The sequence below is a fragment of the Rattus rattus genome, chromosome 1 (genome assembly GCF_011064425.1).
Source record: "Rattus rattus isolate New Zealand chromosome 1, Rrattus_CSIRO_v1, whole genome shotgun sequence".
In the NCBI taxonomy this organism is placed as follows: domain Eukaryota; kingdom Metazoa; phylum Chordata; class Mammalia; order Rodentia; family Muridae; genus Rattus; species Rattus rattus.
This window is the reverse complement of record NC_046154.1, coordinates 222,751,969-222,776,611: the sequence shown is the minus strand read 5'-3', so window position 1 is coordinate 222,776,611 and position 24,643 is coordinate 222,751,969. Positions and strand designations below refer to the sequence as shown.

Sequence of the window (24,643 nt, the reverse complement as noted above, 5' to 3'; positions counted from 1 at the left end):
TATTAAACTTTTTCAATTGTTCTTGGCTGGTGTATAGAACTATGAGTGATATTTAGACATTCATTTTCTATCCTCTGATCTTGATTAATTCAATTACAAGTTGTACTGGCAGTGTATAGCTTCACAGAGCTTTTCTAATTGGCAAATTTGCCTTTTGTGCAAAGAGACACTTTTATTCTTTCTCTTAAAAAATCAATATCCTTTCATTTATTTTTTATTGCTTTAGTGGACTAACATGATCTTCAAACTCAGTATTAAATGAGCCTCTTGAAGTTTGACATGTTTAATGTGCTTCTCTCTCTCTCTCTCTCTCTCTCTCTCTCTCTCTCTCTGTGTGTGTGTGTGTGTGTGTGTGTGTGTGTGTGTGTGTGTGTGTGTGTGTGTGTGTGTGTGTGTGTAATTTAGGAGAATCGACTTACCTTTCCCTCAGATGCTACTTCTCAGGTTAAGTTAATTTCTTTATCTTACCATTTTGTTGACACTATCTAACTTCTGCAGAAACCAACTGTTCTCCAGTACATTTCTAATTTTATTGCAATCATTACCTGGTCTTATTTTGTGCAGTTTTTGCAAAATGAAATTTGTTAAATTCTTTGTTGCCAATATTTTATTATATATATTATGATTATGGTTTCCCCTCCCCCAAATTTTTCCTGACCCTCCCTACCTCTGCATCCATCCAAATCCATTCCCCTTGCCCCTCACTCTTTCTCAAGGGAAAGCATACAGAAATTTAAACAAACAAACAAACATGTCCAGACAAAGGATTATGAGACAAAATTCCCTCAAAAATTGCTATTGAATTAATTTGTGTTCACCATTTTTTGATGTACTTCTGCTAGGTGTGGTTTGTATTGAGACTCTGTTAGAGAAAACTAATTTTTTCCTTTGTGTGAAGTTATCTGAGTTTCTGGCAAGAGTTTCTCGGTTAGGGATATAGGCTTTTGTGTACTTCCTATCTTAGTGCTGGGGTCCCACTTGACTGAGACCTTGCAGGACTTCTGCATGCCGCCACATTCTGTGTGGATTCATGTGAGTGTTGTCCCTGTTGCGTTTAGAGGCTCTTGCTTAACGTTCTCCATTTTCTCTAGTTATTACAATCTTTCAGGCTCTTATCCTGCAATGTTCCATGGATGCTGAGGGGAAAGAGCTGATGGAGAAATCCAGTTTAAGACAGAGTGTCCCACAGTTTCTCATTTACTGCATATTGTCCAATTGCAAGTCTCTGTATGTGTGGTCATCTGCTGTAGAAGGAATATTCTTGGTGATGGCTAAGGAGGACACTGATCAACATGCATAACAGCATACAATTAGGAGTCATTTTGTTGCTATCTCCCTTTATCAGAAAAATATTATTTAGTTTTCCCCAAGTCTCTAGTATATAGTCTCCGGTTCTGGGCCACTTGAGCAGTGTAGGGAATGGATTCTGTCTCAGGGAGTAAGTATTAAATTCAATCATACAGTAATTAGATATTCAAAAAAATGTACCAATATTATACTAGCATATCTTACAGATATCATTGTAGATCCAAGCTTTTGTAACTGTGTTGATGTTTCCCTTTGTCCTCCGGAAATGTGCAGATTATCTTCCAGTATTCTAACTGTAAAGTTAATGTTTATTTGCTAGATGTAATTATCATCTCTGCAGCTACTACAGAATAAAGTCATGCTTTGTAGTTCTTACTGAACTCTGGCTGGCTGATTCAACTCATGTATTTTAACTCAAACTCCTCTCCAAGTTGACTGATTTTAACTAGCTTCTCACTGAATTGCTCTGCTTGGAAATAATGCCTCTGAATTCCACAAGCTAAACTGTATTGACTGCATGGACTGAATGGAACTGAATGGAACTTGAGAAACTCAACTACACCAAACCGGACTGCACCAAACTGAATTGCATCGATTCAACTGATCTCAACTCAACTAGACTACCCTGTTTTGCCTCAACTCACTGTATCTGCACTCACTGAACTGCCCTCCACTCCTGACCCTGATCCACTCTCTTCTGCTCTGAAGCAGAATCTTTCCTGTCTGTATCCATGAGAGTTGGGTATATTCTATTTTTTACTTATTCTGTCAAATCTTTCCTTGATTTGTCACTTTGTCTGTCTCTTATTTAGAAGTTAGCCTCAAACATGACTGCTTCTTTCTACCAACTAACTATCCCTTCATTGTTTGGGACTAAAGTTATGTAAAGGCAAGCCTGTATTACAGTTGAGGAATTAAAGGCATGCCATTCCAGTAGGATCAACAGATCAAGAAAGTCTTTCGATATACTTTTCCAGAGAAGCCATGTTGTTGGATAAAAAATTTTTTATATATCTGACACCCTGTGTTATTGGAGAAGAACAAAATTATCAACACTGCAAAAAGCAGAGGACATCTGAAAGAAAGTTTGTAGAAGACAGGTATCATCTGACAGATATCTGAAGAGGAGAAATTGACCTGGGATTTTCTCCAGGGGTGTAGTTGAGCTTACTTGAGTTCCTGAAGTTTCATTCAGTTCTGTTCAGTTCTTTCAGTCAGTTCTGTCAGTGCAGTTCAGTTTGTGGAATTCAGAGGCTTTTATTTTTCCAAAGAGAACAATTCAGTGAGAAGCTAAGAGAAGCCAGTTTGAATCAGATATCTTGGAGAGAAGTTTTGAGGCAGAACACCTGAGTTGAACCAGAGAGACAGAATCCACAAAGAACTAGAAAGGGTGAGCTTATTCAACAGTAAGCTTCCGAGATGACAATTACATCTGTCAAATAATAGTTACTTTCACAATAACAATAGCCACTAGTACTGAACACTCTAGTGTACATTTCATATCCAATAAGTAATCTATGTGTTGTTTTCAGCAATAAAGATTTACCATCAGTTTTTAAAGAGCAAACAATAGCTTTGGTAATAGTGTGTGTTGTTTGGTAGTTTCCATGGGAACCCTTTGACCAACAACTAAATTAGAAGTAAGCAACTTTGGCATCAGAGGCTTTATTTGATACTGTGAGATTTCTAGATGTGGCTTTGTCTTCCCCATTATTTGTTGATTCCATTTAGATTTCTTTTATAAATATAGGTTTTTTATGAAACGTCTGTTGTATTCCATTTCCATGCCTCAAATGTTCCTTTAACTATCCCTGTTCATATTGCTTCCCTTAATACCTCTTTTTTTCCAATGCCCCATGATCCTTTTGTTCCTATCTTCTACCCCCAGTTCATCCATGACTATCTATCTTATTTCTACTTCCTAGGGTGATATATTCATGTCCCCAGTTCCTTTACTTCTATCTGGCCTCTGTTATTATATGGGTTGTAGCTTGCTTATTGACAAGTTCAAACTTAATAGCTCATATCAAGTGAATAGACACTGTATTTGCTTATTCAGTTCTGGTTAACTTAGGCTGATTATTTTCTAGCTTTGTCTATTTAATATTGACTGTACTTTTTATCCTACTTGATCACAATGTACATTATAAATGAAAGGAATTGCAGTGCAGGTGAACTACCTGTGTTCAAGTCTCCAGAAGTTATAAATACAGGAGTGATAGTTTATATCTTTAAACACAGTGCTCCTAAATTAAAATGCAAGGAAGGGTTAAGAGGAATCCCAGAAACTTAGGGCATTCAAGAGTCAAGAACAAAATAAGGTTGTGATTCATACAACATGAAAGGGAGAACCTACATTATCCTTTTAACATAATCTTTCTCTCTCTTCTTCTTCTTCGTCCTCCTCCTCCACCTCCTCCTCCTCCTCCTTTTTTTTTTCTTTTTTTCGGAGCTGGGGACCGAACCCAGGGCCTTGCCCTTGCTAGGCAAGAGCTCTACCACTGAGCTAAATCCCCAACCCTCCTCCTCCTCTTCCTTCCTCCTCCTCCTCCTTCCTCCTCCTCCTTTCTTCCTCCTCCTTCTTCTTCTTCCTCCTCTTTTCCCCTCCTCCTCCTCCTCCTCTTCCTCCTCCTCCTTCTTCTTCTTCCTCCTGTCGCTACGCCTAATGTCCCGCCAGCAAGAACGACAAGCTGCAACAGGATTCTTTCGAACAAGCCTTTTACTGTGTTACTGTGTTACAGCTCTTCTTTAGTGTTACAGCTCTCTTGAACAGGGACCCCGAGCAGCAAAATCATATAGACAACAGTATGCTAATTATCTCTCAGGGATTGTTGATCAACCACTACTTTGTCCTCAGTGAAAGGCGGAGAATGAATCACCTCATTAGCATATTAACGGTCAACTGACACCTGGTGCATAAAACTGCACATGTGCAGTACCGCTGTTCACCACTAGAGGGAGCCCTTAATGGAACAAGCCTGCATTACGCGTGGTCGTTATATCCAGGCAAGCTGGATAAAAGGCGCCATCTTTGTTTCGGCCCTAGCAGCCCGCTCATCTCCCCCTTTTGTTTAATAAATGACTGGTCTAGATCTGGGTGTCACGTTCTTGTCATTGCTCTGTCTTAGGGTCGTTCTCATCCAAACTCGGCCTTACCCGGTCATAGAGTTACCCTATCGCCACTGGCCCCGCGGTCTTAGTTGGTCGAGTTCGAGGAAAGTTGCCTGGCCCCTGGATACAATGACTCCACATGACTGTGACAAAAATGATCTAGGGCTAACTCTTATCTTTTCAAAGAGGCCAGCCATATGTTGGGAGAAGCACCTTTTTAATGGTGGTCATAGCCTGGTAAACAACCACTTTGTGTCTGGCATGTTCTTTTTTAATCACCAATAAGCCAGAGACCTACTCCAAGATCCCAGGAGGGACAATAGCTCCCGGACAAACATGCCCGCCCACTTCTTAAAAAGGGAGAAAGCATTGGTAATCCATGAGGTAAAGTCTTCAACTGTGATGGGGTCCAGCCTAGTGCTGTTGAGGACAGCAATCATCAGCAATTGTCTTGATAGTTGCTCTGCTTTCCTGGACCAGTTTCCTTTTAATTTTTTTTTGCTTGTTGAAAATTCTGAGAAAAGCTTCGCAAAAGGAATAATGCATAAACCTCTAAGGGAGGAAACACAAGACAGTTGTGTCATATGATACAGTGCTTCAATTTGTTCTTGAACTAAATCATCCTTTGATTGGCTAATAGAAGGCCAGATGACAAATGGGTATTAAATTCTTCTTGTATTCTAGCGCCCACTGCAGTTCTTTACTAAATCTCAGCGCCTGTATTTGATTGGTCATAGCAATTGCAGCTGTGGAAGGCCAGCAGACAGCACAATGGCTGAAATTATGGCTGCTCCAAAATCTCTTTGGCCTCAGCAAAATAGAAAACCTGGGTTTGCCTCCACTGGGATTGGAACAAAGGAGGAATCTTAACCATCACTGCAGTGTCATTGGTGCCATCCCAGCATTCAGCTAAATAGCAGACTACATCAGAGCTATTACAATTTTAAAACACCACTGCTTACATTAGTGCTTATCAGAAAAAGGTGATCTAGCACATACTGAAGTACTAGTGGCAGTATTTACCAAGAGGTTATATATTGAATATTGATCAACCTGGTATCACTTTTTTCTGGTAGCTGAAACATTATACAGCACGTTCTCTCCCCATCAACCCAGCAAAGGGGTCAGGGATGTATATGACCTTGCTCATTGGACAGCACCCGCATAGAAACCAAGGCCAGAGATTATGCTTGCCAGTCTTATTCTCAAAACAGTAAATTGCTATGAACTGACATGGGTACTGGTCAGGATCTGGCAATAGTCCAGGGTGAGCGAATTAACCTGTATTACCATTCCCAGTAGTAATAGTAGAGTTCGTAGTCTCATCTTCAGGAAGAGCAGAAGGCAATTTTCGAGGTCAAACGCCAGGTACCCAAATTGGATTTTCTGATTCTCCTCTCCCCTTCTTTCACGGGATCTGGGCCACGCCATTCATCTTACATCCTTCCACTTTACTTCTGCATTGTAGGTGTAGTAGTAGCCTCCACAGTCCCATGCATCCAGAATTAAGAAATAAAAAAAAGAGCAAAAGAAAGTTGTTCTTTTGGTGTCCGACTGCTGGCAATTCCCCTTTTTGTTTTTTGTATAAGCTTCTTTTTAAGGTACGATTTTTCCACCACAATTCCTTGACCTTGGGAATTGTATGGTAAGCCTGTAGTATGACCTCGACCTGTATTGTTCAGCAAAATGCCTGAAAGGACTTTTGCAGTGTAGGCAGGCCCGCTTGTCTTTGGAGACTATCAGGTTTCCCCAGGCTGCCCATGCTCTAAGCAATGGCTAATGGCATTACAAGCCTTTCACCAGTCATCAGAGTGTATAATAACAGAACAGGTATCAACAGAACATGAATATTTAAATTTCAAATTGAGATATGTGTGTGACATCCATCTGCCAAAGTTTTAACGGGATCAGACCACTAGGGTTTATCCCCACATGAGGAGGGTGGTGAAATTGAACAATTTTGGCAACGTAACACCACATCACGAGCAGCTCTAGAGATTTTAAATTTTTAAGTTGAAGAGTAAAGGCAGGTACATGAAACTTTTGATGAAATTCTCTAGCTACTAGATCAACCAGAGCAGTATGGAAAACAAACCTCTGTACTAGCATCCACCAGGGCATTGTTACTGGTCGTGGGACCAGGCAAATTAGTATGGGCTCGAATATGTTGTAAAAAATTTATTTTTTTCTGACCCAAATCAAATTTTGTAATTTAAAAGAATTTGACATACAGTACTAGTTTCCAGAATTGGCCATGCAATTTCAAGTGAGCGCACCTACATTAACTACATAAGCAGAGTCAGAAATTAAAAAAAAGAATCATGAAATCTTTTTGAAAAACTTCCAATACAATTTTACATTCTGTAATTTGGGGTGCCTGAACTGTATTGAATTAATACTGGTTCTGAGAATCAACCATATATAGGCACCTTTTTTTGGGCCATTATCTGTATAAATATCTAACGCCCAGACAAAGGCTTGAGGCAGTGATCTTGGAAAGATCACTGGATGTTCAGTAAAAAAAAAAAATTAGGATAATGATTGTCAAACAAATCAAAAACTACAGCGTAATATGGCCTAATCATCTATCAAGGCACACAATGTTTCTATTTGAGCTGTTGTATATGGTATAATAATTTTCTTGGGTAAAATACCAAAAATGCTGAATACAAGATTTAATTCTAACACAGCAAGCTGTGCAGAAGGATAATATTCAAGGGTCTTATTTGGAGAAATATGGGATAACCCAAAGAAGTGGACCTTGTTGCTGATCCTGTAGGCTGACCAAAGGTTCTAGTATACACAAAAGGAGATCTTCCTTTTTCTTGTACCTTCTTAGCATTGCCTTTTTCTAATCTTTCTTCTACTTTCCTCAAGGATAATCCTTCCTTGGTTAAAACACGGGTGAAGTGCTGAGAATCCTCTTCAGGATCTCATAAAGTGGTTAAATCTATTGGGCATTTTAATATAGGGTCATCCACTTATGCTTCCTAGTAATTTTGAAAATCATTTAATGTTTTTAAATGGTCTTTTTCAATTTCAATTTTTTGAGGGAAATACTATGAGGAGTGATTTTAGTTCCTAAATATTCTCCCATTTGGCCCATTTGCACCTTTTCAGGTGCTATGAACAATTGATTGTTTTCAAGCACCTTAACCACTTTGCATAGGCCGCTTCGGTGCCACAATCCTCTCCCTCTCACACTGAGCAGCCTCTTACTCGAGATCAGCCCTTCATCCCAAAAATCCAGTCTCCAAAAAACACCGAGTCTATCCTTCATTTACAAGGTTTGACTGCCAATTCCTACATATGAACACATGATGGTGCGGTTCCAATACCTCAACAAAGAGACATTGCCTTAAAATCTTATAGGAAGCCTGGTTTCTAGGATAAGATTTCCATAAAATATCATCCCAATTTAGACCTGTTTCCCTAGATTGGCTCATGCCACATGTTGTCTAGAATGACTCCATCCAAATTTACCAGTTTTATGTCAACTTTCTGTTACCAATGTTACATTTTTTAAACCATATCCAATAACTTAAAAGCCAATAGTCCATAACCAAGGCATAAAGAATATTCATATATTTAAAACCAATCAGAAACAAAATGAAGTGGCTGCACATACCTTTAATATTTAAATCAATCACCATTTTTTTACCTTTTCTAGCTGTAGTTTTAAGAGAAACACCTTGTCACCTGTTGAGTCCAATAATCTCAGTCAAAGATTTTTTCTAAGAGAGACAGCGATCAGTTCCATTACCTTAGAAGCTGGTGTCTTTAGGATCGGCTAGTGTAAACATTTAGCCAGCCCCTGGGGAGCTTGCCCAGCCGACTTAGGCTTCTAGCTACAGATGCAGGCTCCAAAAGTCAATTGAAACATTTTATTTATTTGTTCCTTTCTTGAAAGGAGTTAAAGCTACATCAATGGGTGAATCAACCAGCATTTAAAATTTTAACCTTTTCTTTTAAACATGAAACACAAAAACATTCAAGCAAGGAGAAGCAAAAACCCAGACATAAATTGACATATATGGACAGCTTGCACCAAGGACAGACAATAGACACAGAGGAAAAGAACTAGATGGTGTTCCACCAAAGTGACAGACATCCTGCCTAAAGAACCCAGAACCAGAGATAAGCATTTCTCCAATAGGAGCCAGCAAGGAGGCAAGACGTCTCCCACCTCCTTCTGTTCCCAGGAGAGCTCCAAAAAGTTTAAGCTCATTTCCTTCTTTTTGCCAAAAGCATCTGTGGAGAGTTCGGGAGGACTGTTTTCTCAACCCCATTCTTTCTCTTGTCCAGGGTAAACTGTCTCTAGTCAGGGTCCAAAGACTAAAAATCTATGAGAATCACTTTTGCTTCTAGATTTAACATAACTCTAAAAGAACACATACACAAAAACATTTTTTATTACCTTTGTCCCCTTTGACCACTACCATTACTCCCAAATCTTTTATCTTTGCACATGCTTTCAATTTCTGTGATCCTTCTGAACTCTGCTTACTGCGGCCTTTAAAAATCTGTATCCACCATCTGAGTTCCCATTCAAGGGGTCATTCTGGTGGTGGAACTGAGGCGAGTCCTCGCTTACTTTTTTGTTGCTCATGGAGGCCCGGGACCAGATGGTTCTACCTTTAACTTTCTCTAAGCTGTCAGTGATGCTTTCTAGATTGTCTGACATTTCTAAGGTCAAGGCTTTTAAAGAAGAATATATCTTATTTGTTTCCTGGTTCTGATTATCCTCTTTTTTTATCTCTGCCTTCTTTCTGTTCCTTTTATCTCTTTTTCTTTTCTTTTTTTCTTTCGAGACCTTTTCTCCCTCTGACATACTTTGTTGCTCTGCAAGGACCCTCTGACCTGTCCTAACGGCTCTAACGGCTTCCTCACATCGTTTATCCTCCAAGCAGGCTGGGACCATTTGCCAAAGAGGTTTTGGTCCGGGCTTAAGCTTGCCGTCTGTGGCTTCTATATCCCACACAAAGGAGAAAAGAAACAAAATTACCAGCCTTACCCAGAAAGGATCCATAACTTTAGGTTTCTTCACAGTGCCTCTCCACCTAGGCCTATATCTTTCTTCCTCATACATGGCTGCCTCTTCCTCTAATTCCTCCTCCTCGGACTCTGACAACTCTTGCTCAGAGTCACTGCCAGCCAGTTCTAAGGCTTCTAATTCTTTTAATGGATACAAAATATCCTCTCCGGATGACTTGTACTTCGTCCTCCGGTACGCCTATTTTTTTCCAGCGGCGTTTCTTCGCCTTTTGTATCTCTTTCACTTTTGTTTTAGTAACCTTTTTTTCTTTTTGCGCGCTCCTAGCTCCGCTTCTGACATGCTCTCTTAAATCCAAAAGGGCATGCCTCTCGAAGCCTAATTTCTCACTCCGCCCGTTCTGACATGCTCTCTTCCAAAAAAGGGCATGCCTCAAGCTTACCTTTTAATTTACCTTCTCGCAGTTCTGAATCCTTTCAGCACACTGAAGGGTCCCCCTCGCACCGGGCGATGTTGGTTCAGGGTTTCGCACCACTTGTCACAATGTCCCGCCAGCAAGAACGACGCCTTTGGGTAACAGGATTCTTCTGCGAATGCCTTTACTGTGTTACAGCTCTTTCTTAGTGTTACAGCTCTTCTTAGTGTTACAGCTCTCTTGAACAGGGACCCCGAAAGCAAAATCGCCGGGCTTATATAGACAACAGTATGCTAATTATCTCTCAGGGATTGGTGGGCTTGGATCACACCACTACTTGTCCTCCAGTGAAAGGCGGAGAATGAATCACCTCATTAGCATATTAACGGTCAACTGACACCTGGTGCATAAACCGCACATGTGCAGTACCGCTGTTCACCACTAGAGGGAGCCCTAGCAATGGAACAAGCCTGCACATGCGCAGTAAGTCGTTTATATCCAGGCAAAGCTGGATGTCGGCGCCATCTTTGTTTCGCCGCGCCGCTCTCTACACTCCCCTTTTTTCCTCCTCCTCCTCCTCCTCTTCCTCCTCCTCCTTCTTCTTCTTCCTCCTCTTTTTTCCTTCTCCTTCCTCTTCTTCTTCCCTCCCTCCCTTCCTACATACAAAGAAAAGTAAACTAAATGTTTTATCTGAGTTTGACAAATCCAAAGTCTGTTTGGTTCACAACTTCTATTTAGCACAAAGATGCTATAACTAAATGGAAATTATAAGACATTGTGGGAATGACTGATGATGGGAGTGAGTGGAACATGAGAAACCTCTGTGTTGAAACAGATGGAATACACATTCCAGAGATATCAGTAACAGAAGAGGAACAGTTTTTTTTAAAAAAAAAGAGTAAAACCCATCTTTTCATTTATTCACATATTTTTCTGATACCAGCATTTTGAATAATTTTCATTATATCACAAAATCTGTAACATCTTAATCTTTATAGTAAAGTCACAGAGCCTGCATGGCCTTTCGCTAACTCTATTTTGATTGTACAATATACTACTTTTAAATGTTCATAATTGTTCCTGTAAAAAAGAAACATTTAAAGTAAGTAAAATTTTATTTTATTATCATCAGAAGATATGATCACTCATTTCAGGGAAGAGGGAGTTCAAATCATAGTGGGCCAGGGAAAAAGATGCTGGTAACCTGTGAGTTTGGGTTTTGGCCCTTTATTTCCCCTATTATGTGCCCCAGTTGATGGGACTATGCTACCTGCGTTCACAGAAATCTTTCCGCATTAGTTTGCTAATTCTATCTAAAATCACCCTTATCAAGCATTTTGAGGTTGAAGCTTCAGTCTCCTGTGGATATTAACTAACACACCTAGCCAAGAAGTGGTCCTACATTGGTTGCAGAAAATGCAAACGAATCATTCTTGCTAAGTGTAGCATCCTCAAGTATCTCATGAAAAGGATAGAATATTAATGATTTTCAACCATCATCCAATTCATGAATTAAGTGGCTTACAAGATTAAAACTGTTTTTTATTATTATATTTATCACAGTAGTACTTCTTAGGACTATCTAACAAATTCTCTCTAGCTGTGAATGATAAACAATACTAAAGATTTATAGTAGGGATCTATAATACATACTTACAAGAGTAATTTATTGTATTAACTTATTAAATTCTAAGATGAATCCTAAAAGTACTATAAGACATGTATGTATATGGTTACAAAAGAACAATTAGAAAAGATACTGAACACTTAAGTTTTCTTCAACTCTAAAGGCATTTTATTTTAAAATTTCAGAAAATTGCATGGGCATGGGTTTTTTCACATCTGTGAAATGAAATGGTATTCTTTTTTAAATTGTTTATTTACATTCCAAATGTTGCTCTCTCCAAAATTCCCCACCCCACCCCTCCTCTCCTTCACATATGAGAGGGTGCCGCTTCCCAGGACATACCCCTTCTCTCCCACTAGGGCCAGACAAGGCAGTCAGTTCACTGTGATATGTGTCCTGGGGGACTCAGATCAGCGCGTGTGTAAGCTAGTGTCTAGACTCTGGGAGCTCCCAGGAGTCTTGATTAGTTGACACTGTTGGTCTTCCTATGAGGTTGCAGTGCCTGTCAGTTCCTTCAATTCTTTCCATAACTCTTACACAGGGGTCCCCGACCTAAGTCCAATGGTGGTCTTACCATATATGTATCTGTCTTAGCTGCTGGTAGAGCCCTTCAGATGACAGCCATGAAAGTCTCCTATCTGCAAGCACAGCACATCAATAACCGTGTGGATTCAGTGCCCATCCACGAGATGTATCACAAGTGAGCTATTCCTTCAGTCTCTGCTCCATTTTTGTCCCTTCATTTCTTTTAAACAGTAACAATTCTGGGTTAAAAATTTGAAGGTGGTTTGGTATCCTCATTCCTCTCATAGGGGTCCTGTCTATCTATGAGAGGTGATCTCTTGAGGTTCCATTTCCCCACTTCTGGGCATTTCTGGCAAGGTTACCCATACTGAATACTGGGTGCCTCTCAGGTCTCTGGGACATCTTATAGGTTCCCCACCTCCATCCCTGGAATGTTTCTATTAATTCTCCTGGCCCTTTAGGCTCCTCTCCTGTCTCCCCCCCCATATAGGATCCTGCCCCCTCTCCCCTCTATTCTCCCACTTAGGTCCCTCCCTTCCTCTACCTCCCATAAATATTTAGATTCCCCTTCTAAGTGAGATTGAAGCATCTTCACTTGGGTATTCCTTTTTTAACTTCTAAGGGTCTGTGGAGTACATCATGGGTATTCTGTACTCTTTGGCTAATATGATTTTGTTAATAAGTACATACAATGCATGCTTTTTTGTGTCTGGGTTACATCATGCAGGATGTTATTTTCCAGTTCCACTCATTTGTCTGCAAATTCATGATGTCCTTTTTTAAATTAGTTGAATAGTATTCCACTGTCTCAATGAACCACATTTTCTGTATCTATTCTTTGGGTGAGGAACATTTGGATTCTTTCCTGCTTCTGGAAATTATGAATAAGGCCGCTATGAACATAGTAGAGCAGAGCATGTGTCTTTGTTATATGTTGGAACATCTTTTGGGTATATGTCCAGGAGTGGCATAGCTGGGTCCTCAGCTAGTACTATGTCTAATTTTCTGATGTACCATCAGACTGATTTCCAGAGTGGTTGTACCAGCTTTCAATCTCCCCAACAATGGAAGCATGTTCTTTCTCTACTTCCTCACCAGCACATGCTGTCACTTGAGTTTTTGATCTTAGCCATTCTGACTGGTGTGAGGTGAAATCTCAGGGTCGTCTTGATTTGCATTTCTCTGATGACTAAGGATGTCGAATATTTCTTTAAGTGCTTCCCAGCTTTTGAGATTCCTCTGTTGAGAATTTTCTGTTTGCTAATATACTCAGGTTTTTTTTTTTTGTTTTTTTTTTTTTTTTTTTTGGTTCTTTTTTCAGAGCTGGGGACCTAACCCAGGGCCTTGCGCTTCCTAGGCAAGCGCTCTACCACTGAGCTAAATTCCCAACCCCATATACTCAGTTTTTAATTGGGTTACATGGTTTTTTGGACTCTAACATCTTGAGTTTTTTTTTAAAATGTATTTGGATATTAGCCCTCTAACAGATGTAGGGTTAGTGAGACCTTTTCCCAGTCTTTAGATGCCTACTTTGTCTTACTGACAGTGCACTTTGCTTTACAGCAGCTTTCAGTTTCAAGAGTTTCCATTTATTAATTGTTGATATTAATAACACCTGAGCCATTGGTGTTTTGGTCAGGAAAAAATTTCCCTGTGCAATTCATTTGGGGGTATTTCCCACTTTCTCTTCTGTTAGAGTCAATGTCTCTTGTTTTACATTGAGGTCTTTGATCCACTTGCATTTGAGCTTTGTACAGGGTAATTAAATATGTATCAATTTGTATAGTTCTACATGCTGAGCTGAAGTTAGTGTGGCACAATTTGTTGAAGATGCTCTCTTTTTTTCTGACTGTATTGTTTTGGCTACTTTGTGAAAGATTAAGCGTCCATAGTTGTATGGGTTTATTTATTTAATTCTACTTAGTTGATTGACCTGCCTATCTTTGCACCAATACCACGATTTTTGGGGTTTTTTTGTTTCTTTTTTTGTTATTGTTTGCTGTTTTTAAATTTTTTTATCAATATAACTCTGTAGTGAAGCTTGAGGTAAGGTGAATCTCCCAGAAGGTTTTTTATTATTCATAAATATTTTGACTATCCTGTTATGTTTTTTGTCACTGTTGTTGTTTTGTTTGCATTTTATATGAAGTTGAGAATTGCTCTTTCTGTGTCTGTGACAAATTATGTTAGAATTTTGTTGGGAATTGCATTGAATCTGTAGACTGCTTTTGTTAAAATGGCCATTTTCACTATGTTAATCCTACTGATCCATGAGCGTGGGAGATCTTTTTATCTTATAAGATCTTCTTTGATTTCATCCTTCAATGACTTGAAGTTCTTGTCATACAGGTCTTTCCCTTGCTTGGTTAGACTTACATAAAGCATTTTGTATTATTATTTGTGACTATTGTGAAAGCAGTTGTTTTCTTAATTTTTTTCTCAGTTCATTTATCATTTGTATGCATTTTTTATTTAATTTTTATGTCTAGCCAGTTTTCTGAAGTTGTTTATCAGCTGTAGGAGTACTCTGGTAGAGTTATGGGGATCACATATGTATACTATCATATCATCAACAAATGGTGATATCTTGACTTCTTTCTTTCGCAATTGTATCTCCTTGATCTCCGTTTGTTGTCTTATTGTTCTAGCTAGAACATCCTGTACTATATTGAATAGAAGGGAAGAGAGTGGGCAGCTTTGTCTTGTCCCTGACTTTAGTGGGATTCCCTCAAGATTCTCTCCATTTAATTTGATGTTGGCTGTTGTCTTGCTGCATATTAGTTTTATTATGTTTTGGTATGTGCAATGAATTTCTGATCTCTCTAAGACTTTAACAAGAAGGGGTTTTGAATTTGGCCAAATACTTTCTCAGCATGTAATGAGATAGGAAAGGCCATCCAGAGACTGCCCCACCTGAGGATCCATCCCATATACGGACACCGAACCCAGACACTATTGCAGATGCCAAGAAGTGCTTGCTGACAGTTACCTGTCTCTGGAGAGGCTCTGCCTTTCAACTTTTGGTTGAAAGTTTATTTTGTTGAATGTTAGAATGACTACTGCAGATGGCTTAGAAAATCTTCTTCAGTCCTTCACTCTGAAGTAGTATCTGTCTTTTCTGCTGAGGTGTGTTTCCAGTATGTATCTGAATGATGAATTCTGTTTGCCTATATAGTCAGTTAGGCTCTATCTTTTTATTGGGGAGATTGAATCTGTTGATGCTGAGAGATATTAATGACCAATGATTGTTATTACCTGTTATTTTGTTGTTGGAGGAGGTAGTAGTAGTAGTAGTAGTAGTAGTAGTAGTAGTAGTAGTAGTAGTAGTGTGTGTGTGTGTGTGTGTGTGTGTGTGTGTGTGTGTGTGTGTGTGTGTGTGTGTGTGTGATTATCCTCTTTTGCATTTGTTTGGAGATGGTTAAGCTTATGTTTTATTAGGTGAAGTTGGATACCTTCCTAGTGTTGTACTTTTTTTTGTAGTATTCTCCGTAGGCTGGATTAATACAGAGATATTGTTTAAATTTGGTTTTGTCATGGAACATCATGGTTTTCCCATCTATGATAATTGAGAGTTTTGCTGGGTATAGTAGTCTGGGCTGGTATCTATGGTCCTTTATGTCTACATGACCATCTCTTTCTTTAGGTTAGGCAAATTTTCAATGATTTTGTTGAAGATGATTTCTGTCTCTTTGATCTGAAAATCTTCACCCTCTTGTAGTTCTTTACTTTTAGGTTTGGTCTTTTCATTGTATCCCAAATTTCCTGGATGTTTTGGGTTTGGAACTTTTTATACTTTGCATTTTTATCAATGTAAAAATATTTTCTATATTTTCTACACCTGAGATTCTCTCTTCTATCTCTTCTGTTGATATTGTTTGCATTTGTAGCTCCTGATTCCTAGGTTCTTCATATCCAGGGTTGCCTCATTTGTGATTTCTTTATTTCCATTTCCATTTCTATGTCTTAGACTGTTTTTTTCAATTCCTTTACCTGTTTGATTATATTTTCCTGTGTTTCTTTAAGGTATTTATTTGTTACCTCTTTAAGGACTTATGCCTATTGGCCTGTATTTTCCTGTATTTCTTCAAGTGCATTATTTATATCCTACTTAAAGGCCACTATCATCTTCATGAGATAGGATTTTAAGTCAGAATTTTGCTATTCAGGTATGTGAAGATATTCAGGCCTTGTTGTGCTAGGAGAACTGAGTTCTATAGCACCAAATTACATTGACTTCTATTGCTTTTGTTTTTGTGCTTCTCTTTCACCATCTGGTTATATCTGGCATTAAGTAGCCTGATTGGATTAAGTATCTCAGATTGGAGCAAACATCCTTACAGGCAGGCAGAACTATGTGACTTGGGTTAGAGCAGGACTCCTAAAGAGAGATGGTGTGGTATCTTGTTAGACCAGGCCTCCTGTGTCCCTCCCTGCTTAGGCAGACCTCCTGATAGACAGGCAAGGGTTTTGGGGTCGGTAAGCAGGCATGCTAATATGCCTATGTTATAATCATCTTTTACAATAGTTCTTAACTTAGAATTGTCAAGCATACTTCATTTCCCACTCTGTAACTCCACCTGCATCTGTGGAGCACCCTCATAAAAGCAGGGGGATGGGGATAAAATAGGATGGCGGATACTGTTTGAAATGTAAATAAATAAAATATCCAATAAAGTAAAAATATTAAAACTAGAAAATATTTGATAATAGCGTAAAATGCAATTTAAAATGTGTTGTTGAATGGGAAAAATAGATACTTAAAGGTAAGTTTAATGCACTCAAATTTCTACTTAATACTTTTTTTATAGATGAACCTAGCATTTCAATATTATTAATCAATTAATATACTAGGTATTGTGGATTTAAGATGTTGCAAGAAATCTGTAATAGTGTGGAAACGGAAAACTTACTACTACATAAAGTAATAATGAGGCAAGAAAGGGCAAGATCTCGATGTGCTCTGTTAGGACACAGAAAGAGATTAAGCATCAGGTTTAACCTTACTTCAAAGCTGGCTTGTCTGAACATGATTAAGAGTAAGTAAATAAAGCTGAATTATATTTATTTCAGTCCTAAAAGGAAGTACATTAAAGTGCCCTACGATAAGATAAATGAGTGAATCTGAGGAACACAAATTGTGGCTGAACACAGAACAATTAATTTAACAAGGTCATGGGGACAAAACATGCCTGAGGAAAGCATCTTATCTCGGGGGCCAGAGAAGAGAGGGAGGTCAAACCAGGTTAAAAACAGGGGAGCAAGAATGTGAGGGAAAGAAAAGCTGCAGAGTTGGAGAGCGTGCGCCACAGCTAGCTTTCCGGATCCCGGGGAAAATGAAGACGTGTCTGTTTAGGCTGAAGTGTTCTCTGAGTACCAAAGACAAGGGAATGCAGATAGGACAATTGATTTTATTTTACAGAATTGCAATTTTTAAAATTAAATTAATAATTTAAATGCCACATATGTATGCTACATTTATATTATTTTTCCTGCCCCATACCTCCCACCAATCCCTTCAGTGCCCTTCCCTCACATTTACAGCTCCTTTTTCTTTAAATATTATTGATACATGTAGATAAGCACACATATATGAGTAAATATATAAATGCAAAATCCTGAGTCAATTTAGTTTTGCTTATATGTGGATGATTTTAATGGACAAGTTAAGAATAATGTGCTACAGGGTTCATTCTTGGTAAAGACTAATCATATTTCTCTCAGTTATTAATTGCCTATATATGTTCATATGTGAGGCCTGTGGATTTAACCCCACCATGGCATGCTAACTTGCATTATTATTGTTTAGGTCTTGGGTTGAGTGTCCTAGTTATTTCCTGTCAACTGGACATCTCTCTCTCTCTCTCTCTCTCTCTCTCTCTCTCTATATATATATATATATATATATATATATACACACACACACATATATGTGTGTGTGTAGATGTAGATGCAGATTAGATATAGATATAGATATAGATGTAGATATATGATCAGAGGGAACCTTAAATGAAAATGCTTATATTAAATTGGCATATATGGAAGTCCTTAGGGTATTATCTTGATTAATGATTGATGTGGGCAGGCCTACTTTACATTAGGTGGTGCCATCTGGGTTGTATATGAAAACAGGCTGAACATGGTGTGAGGAACGAGGCAGGAAGTAGCATTCCTCCACTGACTGTTTTTCACATGCTCTCATCTTGATCCTGCTTTCAGTTCCACCCTACCTTTTTGATGGAGTGTATATTCACAGTGTAAGCTGAAATAAACCCCTTCCTTCAACAGTTCCTCTGAGCCTTGCTGTTTTATCACAGTAATATAAACTCAAAAATTTCCAGACCTTGAGGGATATTTTTCTCATGGCTGTCATTATTAAGGTTCATTCATATGTTTCACACATGCTTTGGATTCTATTTAGATATATACACTATTTTAACTATGTTTTTGTTCCCTTGACTTTAAAGCTATTTATATCTTTTGAATATTAATCCTCTGTCAAATGCATAGCTGACAAATATCCTCTCCCATTCTGTGGGCTTTTTTCTTGATTTTTTTTCCTGTGGTTATTATAAGGTTTTTAAGGTAATAAGGTTCCCTTATCAGTCCTTTACCATAATTCCAAGAAAATTGACAAGCCATTCAGATAGTCCTTTTCAAACCTATGCCTTATAGAGTACTGCCTATGTTTTCTTCTAGTGCTTTCAACATTTCGTGTTTCACATTGATGTATTTGATCCATTTGATGTTTTGTGTACAGTTCCGTTATAGGTGTGGGTCTAATTTTATTCTTTTACATGTAGCCATACAGTTTTCTCTGACCTATATGTTGAAGATGCTTTCTCATATATGGTTGGTTGTTTATTTAGTTTGTTTGGCATTGCTGTCAAATACCATGATTGTAGTCATGTATACTCCTGTTTGCATCTTCTCTTTTTCCACTTGTCTTCATATGTGTTTTGTACTTGTACCATACTGGTTGTTTTGGGATGGAGATATGGCTTCGTGGTTAAGAACTCTACTTTTTAGTTTACTAGGATTACATTCACAGCATCTACATAGTGGCTCATAGCCATCCATAACTCCAGCTTCAAGGGACCCAAAGAGGTCTTCTAACATCAACACTCATCTGGCACGTGTAGAGTACATACATACATGCAGGAGAAACACAGTTTTTAATTGATGCATCTTCCTCGTATATCTTGAGATATAAAATGATAGTCTCCCTCCCTATCATTGTTCTTTTGGGTCAGGATTGTTTTGTCTTCTTTTAGTTGCACCCATCTAAAATACCCAATTGCTGTGCTTAAACTACTGGGCCCCAGGCGCCCCTCATTTGTCTCTATCTTCTTTCACTCGAGGACGTCATTTCACTTTTCACGGTTACACAATGGCTTATACTTGCATTTACTATATCTGTTGTAGACAATCCCTTAAATTTCCTTGAACATTATAGAAAGTTTTATTTTCGTATCACTTGCTCCATTGCATTTCATTTTAAATATTATTGAGAAATTACTTTTTATTTAATGAATTTTGCAAAAGACTCCTTTCAAACTCTTTGTTCTTGAGAACCTTTAAAGTAAAGTTAGTAATGTCCTACAGTTTCATTGCATTTAAAAATGTAGGCAGGCTGTCTAAATAATCCACTCTATGGGTGTTTATTTTCACAAAACTAGGCAATTTAACATTACAAATTGTAAATCAAAATCTGGCATAAAACATGCTACTCTCTTGAAAATGTAAGTGATGTAAATGCATATTTATTCATTTATTTATTTACTGGATTGTTCCTTGAGGTGAACAAATCAAAAATAGTAAGCAAAACCTGTTTATGACAATAGTGAAATAAGTATTTGAAATGTTTAATATCTTTATTACTATCAGGATTATATATATATATACATATGTATATATATATAAAATCAGTGCAATAATTATGTTAAAAGAACTAATGAGTAATAGAGAGTTGTGATTTTAATAGATTTCAGCAATACATGCGATCTGATAAAAATAGAATGGTTAAAGCCATGCTACTATATTATGACTAATCTTACAATACATACGCATTTTACATTTCCAAAAAAATGCTGGCAGTATATTGTCAATGGTTTGTATATTGTATGTAGCTAGCGACCTTTTTATCCCAAGTCAGTAAGAATAATTACTGCCCAACAGCTTTTTAAAGTTTTCTGTTGTTGTCTTTCTTACTTCAGGTTATCTGGGATGAATATACCACCACCAATTATCAGCAACAAAAACTGGCTCAGACTGCATTTTGTAACGGACAGCAATCACCGTTACCGTGGATTTAGTGCTCCCTACCAAGGTATGTCTAATGATCACCTCTGCTTCCCTTGATGTGTAAAATAATTTTGGTATGCACAACTGCATTGTTTAGTCTGAAAAAAAGTCCTTAGCATTTATAAAGGGTGATTTACATTAGAAAAGAATATCATTTTTCTAAGAAAATAATGTAGTCATAACTAAATTACATATTAAAAATAATAGATTCTTATATATAGCGCAATGATCAAAGCTAGAAAATATTATGACTTCTAGAATGAATATTGCAGAAGATACAATATTTGGATTTAATGACATGCTTTAACAGAAAGCATGCTATAAAATCATGCAGAAAACCTGTAGTCGCGAATCGGTTCTTTATCACCTTAATTCCATTCTCATACATAGTTTGTCTGTTATTGCAAGTATAATTAACCTTAATAGAATTACTATCTACCGATTTTATTAACAGGCATAATTTTAAATGAATAGGCTATAATATTTGTAATGTTACCTGGGAAAACTCATCCGGGCAACTTTAAGAGGAAAATAAAACACTAACAACAATGTAGTTTCTATAATACTCAGTAATATTGTGTGAGCCCAGTTGTACACAACGTCAGACTCAATAGATAGTGAGTTTTTTTGCTCTCACTAGTATATCAGCCACTGCTATAAGGCATTAGTGAACATTGCCATGGTTACAAATTACATTTGCTCTTTTTGTTCGCTTTTGGACTTTTAAATATTTCCTCTGGTATTCTTTGATCTTTAGCATTTTGTAAATTTAATATGGTGACTTACAGTAGCTTATATTAATTAGCTGAAATGCTATCAGAACATACGTTGTCTCTGGCAGTACATCTTTCAGCAATTAATATTTTAAAGGCAGGAGACTTCTACAAATAGTGGTCAATGAAGTTTATCTCTAATTAGTATACAGATTAGTAGGAGTTGTATCTTGATTCCATAGTAGAGTAATAGATATTTCTATAACAAAAAATTCCTACTGAGATACCTTTAATAATTAATAGAGCATTCCCAAGAGAACTTCTTCAAACACATCTTTGTAGAATAAAGGAATAAACGTTGAATACAAATATGTTTTTAAAACTATCTAATTAGTTAATTATTTCCCATAACAGAAAATAGTAACCATAAAAAGGTATGTAGGTTAAAGATAAACATACACAGCATTTTTTTACTTTCATAGCTTCTTTTAATATACAAGATCCATTCATGATCATTTGAACATTATCACTTTAGTAGATTTTATCTGGTTCCTTGATCAACTCGTGCTTTTTAAAAATTATTATTTCACAACCAGAATTACTTTTTACATATTTTTCAGCTACATGACGTTAGGGTTGTGGTTCTTATGTATAGTGAACTGAGACGTGCAGGGTGGCAGAAATTCAAAGATTAACCTCTGAACTCTCGTGGTCGATGGTCTGCTTATGTGAGACTGAAGCAGTCTTTCAGTGGAGTGCCTTCTATTTAACCAATAGAAGTTAACAGCTGACATTTTGTTTAAATTTGAAAATGTGAGGGAAAGCAAATGTATCTCAATGTTAAATGGTATCTTATGTTAGTGTAATATCATTTTATAAAAACATTAAGAATTGGGTATTTATTTTTGCTTTGTGAGTTAATGGCCCAACTGCCAGTAAATATGGATCTTTGGTTATTGTCACTGTTCTTTCACTCAACCTTACATTACCTTTGATAGTATTTTCAAGATTTAACTTAATATCTTCAATTATTAAGATATTTAATAACTGATATCTGGTTAGAGATAACCAGAAATGGTGCATAAGTAAACTGATAGAAATAGAAAGGAAGATATTTTGTAGAAAATAGATTTTAAATTCCTAATTCTGTGCATACTTTGTATTCTTGTTCATTTTGTAACAAATAGTAACAAAATTATTATTTTGTCACAGTGGTTCTTTTAGTGTAGATAGGTAAGTCAGTATCTATTGTCTGAGATCCTTCAACCTGGATTTTATATGAGTAAAACAAACCACGATAGAGAGACACACTACTTTGAGTGATTTGGAGGTTTCTTAGAGTAAAAATATAAATTTTACATGCACTGAAAAAGTTTTGGTGGAATGAGTTCATCTCTCAATTAGGATGAGTGAAAAAGCACACATCCTGGCCAGAAGAGAAAGAGCTTTAAATATTTTGACTGAATTGAATATTTCATTTTGGCACCATAGTTAAAAACGAAAAGTGTGATTTCCATTACTCAGTTGCACAGAACTTGCCCACGGTTTATCCGGAAATTTTTTTTTCTTGAAACCACCTTTGAAAATGTGGTATTAGCAAGTAAAACTTGGAAGTAGTTTCCTCCCAAAAATATTTTTAAGGTAATGTACATATTGTGGACGTAAACCAAAAGCACTTCTATGAGGGTGACAGTGCATTTTTAAAATTTTTCATTAATATTTTAATTTCTGCTTTACTGATATAAATTAATTTTAATGGCCATCTATTTCTATTATGATATTCACACACATCCATTATCCATGAAAACCAGGACTTACGATATCCCCTATTTCTCATGGTAACACACCTTCTGTAATCTGATGACTGAATGCTTGTGACTTGTCTGAAAGTATTCATTCGGACAGTAAATGTCTGCTATGCTTGCTATGCTTCAGGAGATTACTGTAAGATATATATACTGACAGTAACTGTGTACTTCTCTATAAGTATACATCTACCCCACAGAGTATATGCTTATTTTATAAGATAGTAGATTTTACTAAATTTCTATTGTATATACATTATAGGAAAAAATGTAAGTGATATATTTGACACTTACAAAAAAACTATGATAAATAGAGAAACTGCATTATTTTTAGCATTTGTCACTACAGTTTTCCTTTTACTGAGTTCTGAGAGAACAAAAATTAAATCTTGTTGTTGTTTAGTGTTAAAGACTAGCTTAACACTCTTTTCTTTCATTTTGATATTTTTTTTCTTTAATTTTTTTCAATTCTGAATAATTAATTTTACCTGGAAATTTTTCCATTGTAATTTTGTTATAGAAAAAAATCAAGACTGAAAATATATTTCCTTCTATTAGTTGCCTTTCTTGTCTATGGAATTCATTCTTTTAATTGGTATTGGAAACATAAAAGCACAGATAAGTGAGATACTTCAGTATTCAAAATGATCTTTATAAATAACTGCAAGGTTGCTTAAAGTAACACTAAATGTTTTCTCATAATGTTTATTGTAGGATATAAATAAACGTTAATAGTCACACCATTTTCAAATATCATGCCCCTAAAATACTGGAAGTCTTATAAAACTCTAGCATTTATTTTAGGAAAGAAATTCTAAGAATTCTCTAGGTACAGAAAGATAATTTTAATTAATAATATATTTAAAATAAATTATTTATTGTGCTATCAATAAAACACTAGCTTTTCCAAAAAATATAATTCTGAGAATTGATAGCAATGCATTCACAGATCTCCCATACTTAACATTCTCATAATAAATTGTAGATTTGTAAGGAACAATACAATGGCTGATTATTATTTTATTTTAAATTTCCAATCTGCAGCATTTCATGATAAATTATGAAAATCATTCTCAGAATCAAATCTATCAAACCATTTCTCTCAATTGTAAAAAAATATATTCATTTCTAGAAAAAAATTAGTTTTATTACCCTGTCAATTCTAAAAATGAAACTTATGTAGCAAAACATTGTATAAAATATATATGTATATATGATACACACAAACACATACACACACACATATGTACACACACACATACATACATATATATATATATATATATATATATGTAAACATGTACTGGGCAACAATTAACTTTTATAAATGGCTATGGATTTGAAAGGGACCAAAGAGGGATATGTTGATTGTCTAAAGGGGAGAAAAAAGGTGAAATGATATATTGTATTATCATAAAAATTAAAAGAATTATTTTAAAAATTAAAAACATGTGAGCTGGAGAAATGGTTTGATAGATTTGATTCTGAGAATGATTTTCATAATTTATTATGAAATGCTGCAGATTGGAAATTTGAAATAAATTAATAATCAGCCACACCCAGCTTGAAAAAATGGTTGTCTAACATGTATAAGGACCAGGTTGATCCCATAATTTATGAGATTTACATGCCCAAGATATAAGCACCAGGGAAACAGAGCGAAGAGGATTAGAAGTTTAATATTATTCAGGCAATCTGGACCAGTTATCTGGTTAAATATATTAATTAAGTAGATAAGACATGATATTTAGAATCATATATATATATATGTGTGTATGTATATATATTATTAAATAAAATGTGATTTTTTTCCTTTACTATAGTGCAGATCATTGATTCTCAACC

At 36.6% G+C, this 24,643-nt stretch overlaps 1 protein-coding gene across 2 annotated transcripts in view; it reads left to right on the top strand.

Annotated features, from left to right (window-relative positions):
- The window catches only part of Csmd3 (CUB and Sushi multiple domains 3), a 1,591,133-nt gene that overhangs the window by 752,069 nt on the left and 814,421 nt on the right, over positions 1-24,643 (top strand). For both annotated transcript variants that reach the window (XM_032915225.1, XM_032915219.1), the window contains exon 6: positions 20,193-20,305. In XM_032915225.1, coding sequence (XP_032771116.1) covers positions 20,193-20,305 — 113 coding nt within the window. The remainder of the gene's footprint in view (positions 1-20,192; positions 20,306-24,643) is intronic.